The 10,212-nt window shown below is 38.8% G+C and overlaps 2 protein-coding genes across 6 annotated transcripts; one reads left to right on the top strand and one right to left on the bottom strand.

Moving 5' to 3' along the window:
- Positions 1-34: 34 nt before the first annotated feature.
- primpol (primase and polymerase (DNA-directed)) lies at positions 35-5,496 on the bottom strand. Of its 2 annotated transcripts, none has more exons than XM_019359957.2 (14): positions 5,175-5,496; positions 4,343-4,627; positions 4,167-4,261; positions 3,927-4,065; positions 2,992-3,139; positions 2,827-2,908; positions 2,624-2,733; positions 2,356-2,518; positions 2,168-2,265; positions 1,912-1,998; positions 1,626-1,734; positions 1,464-1,540; positions 1,320-1,366; positions 35-1,244 (listed from the first exon to the last, which is right to left on the bottom strand). In XM_019359957.2, exons 2-14 carry the CDS (start codon positions 4,514-4,516, stop codon positions 1,008-1,010), a joined length of 1,566 nt encoding a protein of 521 aa, XP_019215502.1. In that variant the 5' UTR covers positions 4,517-4,627; positions 5,175-5,496; the 3' UTR covers positions 35-1,007. The 2 variants fall into 2 exon arrangements, with proteins under 2 accessions (XP_019215502.1, XP_003452338.1); XM_003452290.5 differs by having other exon boundaries at positions 4,343-4,615.
- A 1,091-nt stretch (positions 5,497-6,587) lies between these two features.
- Positions 6,588-9,075, top strand: LOC100709532 (ecto-ADP-ribosyltransferase 4). 4 transcript variants are annotated; one of them, XM_003452243.4, is made up of 5 exons: positions 6,588-6,759; positions 7,396-7,449; positions 7,622-7,700; positions 7,792-8,510; positions 8,808-9,075. In XM_003452243.4, exons 1-5 carry the CDS (start codon positions 6,674-6,676, stop codon positions 8,884-8,886), a joined length of 1,017 nt encoding a protein of 338 aa, XP_003452291.2. In that variant the 5' UTR covers positions 6,588-6,673; the 3' UTR covers positions 8,887-9,075. The 4 variants fall into 4 exon arrangements, with proteins under 4 accessions (XP_003452291.2, XP_005457071.1, XP_005457073.1 ...); XM_005457014.3 differs by having other exon boundaries at positions 6,590-6,759; positions 7,328-7,449; XM_005457016.3 differs by having other exon boundaries at positions 6,591-6,759; positions 7,609-7,700.
- The last annotated feature ends 1,137 nt before the right edge of the window (positions 9,076-10,212 follow it).

Here is a 10,212-nt window from a genome sequence, read left to right as displayed (position 1 = left end):
TAACAGCCTACTGAAAATCATGTTGGTTCACAGATTTTGGGCTTTTGTTTTTGGTGTTATTTTTAAATGTTGCATGTAACATATTCACTGTTGCTTTCTAAATGCCTAACATTGCAATGCCAAAGGCTGAGGAATGAAGCTGCACAACCGTCGTTTGTATATTCTGCAAGTATTTTGGGTAAAAACATTTAGTAACAGTGATTTTTATCGTTGATTTTTAAGAAGTCAATTGATTCAAATTGTTTCCATGTCCTTCACTGACACTTTGCAAAATCAGCAGTCTTTATTTCAGCCATTTGACAAAAAGGGTTTTTTTGTGAATGCCGGTTTTCTGACTGATGAATGATCATGATGTACATCCAATCGTGTCAAAGACCTCTTAACAGCACAAGCTGTACTGTTTAGTTGTTTTTTTTTAATGACTTGTGATCTCAAAAAGGGAGAAAGGTCCAGTTTTGTGCTATAATGGAAAGTGTATCTGTCAAATGTACCAAATAAACACAATATGGTCGTGCAGTTGTTAGCACTGTCACCTCATAGCAAGAAGGTCCTCCATGCTGCCATTCGGTGTGGTATTTGTATGGGTTCTCTCCAGGTACTTCCAGGGATGTTTATAAAATTAGCAGGAGCAGTGGAGGCAGCCTGGAGATGGTGGAGAAGATGATCTCAAACAGAAACGTGGCCAAAAATTTAATCTAGTGTGGTCTGCGGAGCTGATCTGATCACATTCCCAAACCATCTCAGCTGGCTCCTTTGAATGCAGCAGAGCAGCAGCTGTGCTATGTTACAGTTCATGTTCGGTTTGAACTTGAGCAGGCAGTCAAGGATCTCCACTTGAGCAGAAGCACAAACACCTGCAGCTACGTACAAAACAGCGAACAGCTTCCTTCTCCACGGCACATGTAATAAATATTATTACATGTAGTATTTATTACATGTTTCCACAATGTTTAAAGTGCTGCCAGCGTCTTTTATGCAATACTGCAAAACAACACAAATCTCATGCTCTACTGGGAATCAAAATCTGCCATACAACTGACCAGGAGCTGGTCTGAGATCTCTTCACTCTTCTGTTCAAAATCATCTAGACTCTCCAAATAGTCCCGATCATCCCGTTCATCTCCCCACACATCAGATTTCTCCTCCTCTGTGTGAACTGTGCTCTGTGGGCCCATGGGTTTATGTTTCTGGCTGCTTTCAATATTGCCAGCATCATCCATGAGGTACACTTGGTCCTCCTCATCCTGTAAGAAACAGAAGTTGTGATTACTGACTGATGCATGTTAAAGCTAAAACGCTGTTAAAATAAATGAACTAACCAGCGTCAAGATGTAGCTGATACAGATCTCTTGTGGCAGTGGGTAACCTGTAACAGGGAGATGATGTTACTTCAGTCAGATCATGTTTCCTTGAATTATTTCGAATACAAGTCAGTATGGCAGCTCTTTCGGATCGTAACATACTCGAGGACCTGAAGTTCCTGCAGTCAGGATCGTGGCACTTCTGGTACCACACTTCCTCTTTCAGATCCACAACGATCCTGCAGAGGGTGACAGAGCCAAATCAGAAAGCGGAAGAACACCCTCGACAATCTTCAGAAGATGAAGGAAACAAACTGCACTCACATGATGTTGTTGCTTTTGTGAAACCGCCCCACGTTTTCACACCAGCGGTATTTGGCGATGTCATAAACGAGAAGTTGCTCTGCGGCGAAGTAGTTCCATCGTCTTAAGCCTGTCCAAATTTATGAGATCATAAAAGTCAGGTAGGACGGTCGATGTGCACTGCTACAAAAAAACGGTAATATCTAAATGTTTCACTTGTCACGTCAGAAAACCACAATTTTAGGGCAGATGAACTCTACAGACTGAAATATTTCACGAGCAAATGTTTTCACAGCGCAATACTTACTTCCTTGGATCCCATCCTTTCTAACCACCGTTAATACAAAGTTGTCCACTTCTTGGTGAGGGGATGACAGGAAGCCAGAAAGTGCACCTGTCAGTAATATACGGGAAAAATTTTCATGAATCAAATAATTTCACACTGAAGTTTTTGAGGTGAAACCAACAACAACATTTATGCCATAAACTGACTATATGCAGGAATACTTGACATGTGTATATGCAGAAGATTAAGAAAAACTCTTGTCTCAGTTCAGCGTTACCTGAGTCTGAACCCGACCCTTGTTGGCACTTAGAGGGAGAGATTTTGGGCTCACTTGATTCTGGGACATCCCATGTAAGAATCCTCTGACCTGTGAAGCTGATACACGGGAGGAGAGATTATGTGTGGCACTTTTTAAAAAAAAAGATCACAGCATACAGGAATCTGAGCTGTTTGTGCGCAATGTACCTCACGTTACACACTAAGGAGGCCAAGAAAATGCTTTCCTCCAAAGAAGTTCCCTTCTCAGGTTTGGCAATGCACTGGTTATCTTCTGCCACAGTGAACGCAGCATTCTTCCCCGCTTTAGACGACTTGTACAGGCGGAAATTTCTGTTCTTTGTGTAGACGCCTGTGTGTTGAAATAAAAATCCACGGTACGTGAAGGGAAATTGTGTAAATGCATATCTTTACACATAAAAAAGGACATAATTTCTAAAAATCTGATTTCCCTTACCAAGATCCACAAAGAGAGAGTCTCTACCATCTTTGTTTTTCACCTGGAGGAAGCTGAGGTCTCTCCCTTCCGCTTTACGCCTCTTCATCTCTGGACTCGCTGCTTGTGTTCTATTCAGGGTGAATAAGTGCAAAATATTAACCTTAAACACTGAGCACATAGAAATAAAAACATGCAGTTTTTACAGGTCTGGGAAAACAAACCGTGTTTCCACTCCATTATCAAGGTGGCTTCCATTTTTGGGTTTGTTTAGGACGGGCTGAAGAATTGCATGGATGAACCTTCCTACAAAACCCCAATCAGATGGAACATATGAATAATATACAGGTATTAACATGCTGATGTTTTCCATGTAGGACTGAACATACCAACATGAATGTTGTCTTTGAAAGCTGCTTGTTGGAGACAGAAGATGAGATGTCTGCTGAATTTCTCCTCAGTGCTGGAGTCGAGATTGAGGACATTTTTCACAGAGCATTCAATCCCATAAACTTCCAATAACTTGTCACAGACGTACTGTCACCACACAAAGCAGAGAGGGGTAAACATATCAAATGTTTAAACTGAGAAATTTTACTATTACATGGAAAACATTAGCTCAGTTTGAATTAGATGGATGCTAAATCACATACTGCATCTATTAAAACAGCATGGCTTCATAATAGATAAGCCCAGGTGCAGTCCAGACCTGTTTCAATGGGACAAAATTTATCTCCCAGAAGTCCAGCAGCTAGTCTTTTCAGTTTCCAGGCATTTGCAGACTGTTGTTTAAAAGAAGAGGCGATGCCGTGCCCCACTTTTTTTAAGACATGTTGCGATCAAATACAAAATGAGCTATTATTTTTCTTAAAATTGTACATTTTTTTAGTTTAGGCACTTCATAGTGTTTCTGTGCTCAACTGTGAATAAAATCTGGGTCAAAGAGATTTGCAAATCTTTGCATTCTGTTTTTATTCACATTATACGCAGGGTCCCACCTTTTCTGGACTTTGTGCTGTACATAAATGTTTCTCACTAGTCAGACGTCAGGGTCCAGAAGCAAGTTATAACCATTAGTGTTTACAGATTCATTTTCCTTATTACATTATTAGCAGTAAAATAAACTCCTTCTTCAGGAATTTCAAATCAGTTTTATTTGTATATCTTTCCAGTTGACAACAACAGCAGTCATTTCAAGGCTCACTATGAAAATACTACAGTCTATGTAAATCCATTCATAATTAATGTCCAAATGTGTGTGAATCAAGCTGCTTTATTAAACTCCTTTGAACAGGAAGTAGTAAAACAGAAAAATGGACCCCACCTGGATAAGCAAAGACACCATAGTTTTCCCATCAGATCCTTTGTTTGAAGGTTTGTGGAACTCCAAGTCCAAGTAGAGCTTACAGACAGCTCCCTCTGGTATCACCTCGTAACAGTGCATCAAAGACTGGGTGTAAGTCCTGTAAAAATACACAGAATCAACAGCTGAACATCATTTTTTTACTGAGCACAAAAGGAGCTGCATCCAAAGCCAGTATTAACTGATATATATTTATATTACCTGTAGTAAAACCACAGCTCACTGTAACTGGTAACCAGGTAAATCCTTTGACCCACCACCTCCTTTTCTTTTTCAAGTGCAAAAACATGCACAGCCTTGAAAGTGAAAGGCACAAAATTCAGCAACTTCCCCTCCACATACAGTATGGAAACATTAAAGTAGAGGGTCTTGTGTACCTCTTTGCAGCTCTGAGCGAAGCTGATAGCCATGCATTGACGAGGGAAGAGTTTCCAAACAGACGAAGGCTGGCAGGGCCACAGTCGAGGCTTGTAAGGTGTCGTCAGAGGATTTTTCTGGAACGACTGAGCGAGCTGCTCAACTTTCTTCAGTCGATCCCCCCACTTACTCATCTTCAAGTCCGTATTAACCTCCAACTAGCAAATTCTCTGTTATACTCACTCAAGGACAGTTTCACTCAGTGATCTTTAGTTATCCTGTCATTCTTCAACCTGAAATAAAAACTACATATTGATTAGATGGAGCTGTGCACTACAGTTTAAGAACACTGTAACCTATACACTGTGAGCTTATAAACTGGCAAGCTACAAGGCCACAGCAGGTAGTGTGATTTGCTAACTTTGTGTGATTTGCTTGTGTACTTTTCTTCATATCTGGCAGCTGAGCCTTCGCAGTATGTAAAATGGGCAAATATGTTATACAGTTATAACAGTTATATCCTGCTGCACATCTGCCTGATATCCGAGTCATTCTACTCTAAAGAGTCAAAAATCTGTTTCTGAAATGTCAAGTTTTTTGTTCTTTTTTTACATGTAATGTTGTATTTTCCAAGTATGAGTACTTGTAAAGTACTCGTAAATACTTCTTCAGCCACTGTAATCTATCTACTGTACTACCTATTTGTACACAGGCACAGACTGTTCACTTAGACGGTCAAAGTGAACAACAGTGAAACAGAGCTAATGTAACTGTAAATTAGCTCGCATTAACTTTGAAGTGAGATAATGCTAAAGGTTACTAAGGTTTAGGGAGTTAATTAAATTGTTTTACCGTTGTGTTTATGTCCACCTAGTCTCTCGTCACTCGGTCAGGATGAATGGTTACTACAGATGTAAACAGACGTGCGGAACGTCACGTCTTGTTTTTCGTTTTTGGCGCGTCGGGAACCGGAATTGAGACTGTTTCCGGTTACAAGACCGGAGAAAGCCGTTGGCAGCCAGAAAGGAGCAGTTTTTCTTACCTTCATAGTTCATATTATTAAAGTCTGAAGTGTTTATACGTACAAAAGCGCTTAATATTAAGTATTGTCAGTACCGGAAACACCAACAGCACAGGATTTACACTTCCTGGATTAAAACTGCGTTTTAACAAAATAAAAGCCTTGATTTGAACTATATTACAGCATTTCAAACGTAATATAAAGTTATTTATAATTTTTTTGTCTTACATAATTTCCTCCGACCCATCTGCCAAAGTCATCTTTTAACTGTGATTCACTACATGTTTTGGAAAGCTGAGGACAGCCACACAGTCCCGTTGAATCAAGAAATCATATAAATAAAACCTGCAAAACCCAGCAATGTGGCTGAATTCAAACTATTCTGGAAAGAAGAGTGGGCTAAAATGTGGGATGCATCAGTGAGGGTGATGAGATGGAGTAATGGGCTATGGTTGACTCTTTTGTCACGTGGTGCAAGCAGAATCATCTGCAGCTCAATTTGACAAAGACCAAAGAACTGATTGTGGACTTTAGGAGGACCGGGAAACCTGTGACCCCTGTTTCAGTCCAGGGAGTTGATGTGGACATTTGTAGGACTGTAAAAACCTTGGAGTATACATAGATAATAAACTGGATGGGGTTAAAAACACAACTGCACTTACAGGAAGGGTCAGAGTCATCTCTATTTTCTGATGCGGCTTAGGTCTTTTAACATCTGTCAGACAATGCTCAGGACTTTCTCTGAGTCTGCTGTGGCCAGTGCCATCCTCTATGCTGTTGCATGCTGGGGCAGCAGCTTGAGGGATGTAGATGCCAACAGACTTCACAGAATCACTTAGGGTGGTGTCTAAGAGCAGGATGTTGTCCAAGATAACGAAAATGCTGCACAAAACCTTCCACCCACTCCATGACATGCTTGCTCGTCACAGGAGCACGTTCAGTGTGAGACTGAGATTACCAAAATGCTACAATAGCAGGTGCTACAAACTAAAAATGGTCCAAGAATGGTTTGAGGATCACAACAATGAGTTTGAGGTGTTGACTCAAACTCATTTTTTGAGTCAACACCACAGTTGAGCATCTGTGGGATGTGCTGGAAAACAAGTCCGTCCATGGACATTCATGTCGAAATATATGTGAAATATATGAAACTCTATCTAATCTCTACGCCTGGTACTGCTTGAATCCACAGCACTCCCTCCTTCCTCTGTTCTAACTGAACAGTTTTGCAGTACAAAGTCCTGTCAGAGTGATCTGCAAACCTAAGTTTTAGCATGCATGTTTTGCTACAAAGCAAGGGAGGGCGTGAGTGAAAAGTAGGAAACAGAACATGATCTTGCTCAGCAGGAATTTACTCTTAACAAGCACCAGAGAACAGCGGAGAAAACAATGCTACATACAGTGGAAAGTCATCAGGTATGTGTGCACTAAAAAGTGTTTAGATTAGTGCTTAATTTACCAGTTATATCATATGAAGAGCATCAAGTGATTACTTCACTAGTACTTTATATTAAGTTTATATTAAGAAAATTATTGTTACATTTCTTCCATGCTGATTGCTGACATGTCACAGTGAATTGTTTGTAAGTGGGTACATCATGACACTACTTACTATCAAAGCAAAAGCATGTAGTGAGGTTAATGTGTTAAGTTACTGCTCAGTGTGGACAACAGTACTGTGAGCTCAGAACTTGTCACACTGTAACTTTAAAATGTTCAACTAGGGCTGCTGGAGTCTCCTGTTTACTTTAGATAAAGGCTGCATGGAAGGATTACTGAGGTATTTGGCCCCATCAGCTGTACTGAAATTATGTTAGAACACAGATAAATTATTCCTGGTTTGAAGGGGCAAAACTATGCAACCATTACTCTGGCTATAAAGCATTTTACAACAAACCTGAACAAGCTTAGAGGAATTGGGTAGCTTAAGCAGGATAAATAACTGGATAACTGACCCCCAGTGCCCTTTTACTTCCTTCCACAGGAAAGACTAAGAAGTTCTATTGTATGACATTTTGATTCATTCCACTCCACACCCTGTGTTCCCTGCAGTTTGATGCAGCCTTTTTGTGAGTTGCTAACACAAGTTTACTCTTCTTGCTTCAGGTATGTGCTTTTCAATCTTTCCAACATTTAAAATTTTAAACTTGCCAAATTCCACAGAAACCAAACAACTAACAGATTATTTATATCTTGTCAGGTCCAAGTTTCTGGATTGTGTAAAGTGTTAAAGAATTTTTTTTCTGTCCACATTTGATCCTGCAGTGCTTTCTTTCAGAAGAAGAAGAGAACAAAAAATGGGGTGCAGAAGAAAAGTGCTTCTTGCTTCAATAATTTTCACACTTGTCTGCTACAAAGTAAGAATTGTGTTTTAAAAAATATTAGAAGGTTAGAAAAATTATACATTTAAAAATGTGTTTTTTTAAATGTGATACACCTCAATTAAAGGTGACCGCAAAGGATACAAGATTACTGGATGTCCAAAAGACCAAAGATGTTGTAGATGACCAGTATGATGGATGCCGTGATGAGGCCATGAAGAAGTTCATTGAGTCAGACGTGTTAAAACGAGAACTAAGCAACAGTGAAGGATTTCAGAAAGCGTGGACTAAAAGTAACGAGTGTTCAAAGCAGATCCCTGGAGGAAGAAAAGAGCATACTGCTGCACTTTCAGTCTATGTTAAAGGAGATCGGCCTTTCATAAAAACACTGAACAAAGCAATAGAGACAATGGGTGGAAATGTTAGCATCTATGAAAACCACTTCCACTTCAAGTCTCTTCATTTCCTGCTGATGGACTCCATGAGGCTGCTGAAGCCACAGGAGTGCAAGAACTTTTATGTTTTTCAAGATGGTCAAAACAAACCACAGAAAGGCTCCACAGTGAGATTTACAAGTTTCACCTCAGCTCATTCAGACTATGAAGAGCTAAAGAAATCTGAAGATGTCGATGAGAATATGATTTTAAATCTCACTTCTTGTTTCTTTGTCAACCTGAAAGACTATGTGTGCGGTCAAGAACTGGATGAAATACTCTTATCTCCAGCAGAAGTTTTCACTGTGGAACAAGTGGAAACAAAAACTACATCGGATGATGACGAATACCTTGACATTGTTCTGAAACAGTTAAGACTGAAAAGCTCCCACAACTGTTACATCTCTTCACGGTAAGATTCATATTCTCTCAATTAAAGTGAAATATTTTTGATATTAATTTCACAAATTTTGATCTTGGAAGCAGTGTGGTATTAAAGATATGAATATTTACCATTTAAAGCACATGAAAACATTTCATATATCCAGCTACTTAGAAAATTTATATGTATTTCAAATAAATTATTAATTTCAAAATGTTCTGAATCTCTGAGGTTTTACCATCTGGAAATGTCTCATGTTGGGTTTTTAGTAACTAAAAAAACGATATTACAGTAAACCCCCTCTCTGCTTTGTTTCCATGTCTTCAGGTCTCCTCCAGCTGCTGTCTCCACCCTGTGGCTTGTATCAGTGCTTGCGGCCTCATCTTTGTTTTCTGTAACTGTTTAGTAAAAACAGTTTCCTGAGTGTTATCATCTATATACTGCTTTGTTTATTCATTTCACAATTTGTTGGCACTTTATTTGGCAGATTGTAGTATCTACCAAATAGAGTTTTAAAGTAGGCTGCCAAAATATAATCAAATATTCTTTTCTGCTTCTGTCATATGTTATGAATTACAGACCCAATTCACATATATTATTTGTGCATGTGTTTATTATTTCTTGTACTTGTGTACTTTAAAAGAATGACAACAAATGAGAGATGGGAATTACTTGCAGCTGTGACCAGCAGAATTCAGTCTGAGTGTTGTGGAGCTTTAACTCCCCACAGCAGGAGTGTTTCCAGGATTTTTTTAATGGGCTGGCACGAGAGGACTGAGAACAAGGCAGAGTGGCACATAGAAAATCCAAATAGTTGAGAAATTTTGTTTTTAGGTTCAGAAAATTGGTGTAGACCACACTGGGTTACATGTTTAGGCTCATGTGCAGCCACAGACAATGTCACATGTAAGTAAACTATGAGTCTGACAGATGAACTGAATCTTTGAACCAAAAAATAGGATTTAGTATCGTAGGTATCAGTTTTCTGTCTTTCTTTAATTAATCTGTGAACTCATCCATTTTTACATTTTCATCAGTGAACATTTTCTAAGTTGAATATTGCTTACAACTTCCTTCAGTGTGTGTATATCTGTAAAATACTGGCTCACGAGTTTTGAAATGAAGTCAGCAATGCTCTTCCTCTAAGACTGCATCCCATCAAATAAACAACATGCAAAAATCAAAAGGCTTTACAACAAATTTAATGTGATCACACAAACATTTTACCTACAATTAACAATTTTTTTGTTTTGTTTTTACAAATATGCACATTTAAAAATCCAAGTTCCCCAAATTAAAGACCATAATACATCATTGGCCCAGTCGCCGGACAATAATTACTTAATTACTGTCTAAATGTAACACTCGTCATTAGACTTCACATTAGTGACATAAAAGCTGATAGCACACACACACACACACACACACACAAACACACATTCACTGTAAAGGCTAAATATTTCTTTTTTTGTGTTCATGTGTGAGTCAGCAGCAAAATATTTAAATATTATAATACGTATTATTATTATTATTATTATTAACAAATTACTTACATTAATACCTACATACTGTTAGAACACTAATATACAGAAAAATCACACCGTTCACACGGTACATGCTTCAGCAAGCACTTGTGAATTTACATGTACAAACATGAAACACAGGTAACATCTGAACACCTTCAACAACAGTGTCACTAAAACTGATTTAAAGACATTAAAGTCAGTAAAGC

The sequence above is a fragment of the Oreochromis niloticus genome, linkage group LG6, assembly GCF_001858045.2.
Source record: "Oreochromis niloticus isolate F11D_XX linkage group LG6, O_niloticus_UMD_NMBU, whole genome shotgun sequence".
NCBI classification, from domain to species: domain Eukaryota; kingdom Metazoa; phylum Chordata; class Actinopteri; order Cichliformes; family Cichlidae; genus Oreochromis; species Oreochromis niloticus.
The sequence above is the reverse complement of the archived record's forward strand: the minus strand, read 5'-3'. Positions and strand labels throughout refer to the sequence as shown.

Coding starts and splice junctions, on each gene's coding strand:
- LOC100709532 (XM_003452243.4), top strand. CDS start 6,674: ATGATCTTGCTCAGCAGGAATTTACTCTTAACAAGCACCAGAGAACAG. Junction 6,760..7,395: donor ATACAGTGGAAAGTCATCAG/GTATGTGTGCAC, acceptor TGTTCCCTGCAG/TTTGATGCAGCCTTTTTGTG. Junction 7,450..7,621: donor GTTTACTCTTCTTGCTTCAG/GTATGTGCTTTT, acceptor GCTTTCTTTCAG/AAGAAGAAGAGAACAAAAAA.
- primpol (XM_019359957.2), bottom strand. CDS start 4,516: ATGAGTAAGTGGGGGGATCGACTGAAGAAAGTTGAGCAGCTCGCTCAG. Junction 3,140..3,926: donor TGGTGTCTTTGCTTATCCAG/GTGGGGTCCATT, acceptor GTGTGGTGACAG/TACGTCTGTGACAAGTTATT. Junction 2,909..2,991: donor CAAAGACAACATTCATGTTG/GTATGTTCAGTC, acceptor GGGGTTTTGTAG/GAAGGTTCATCCATGCAATT.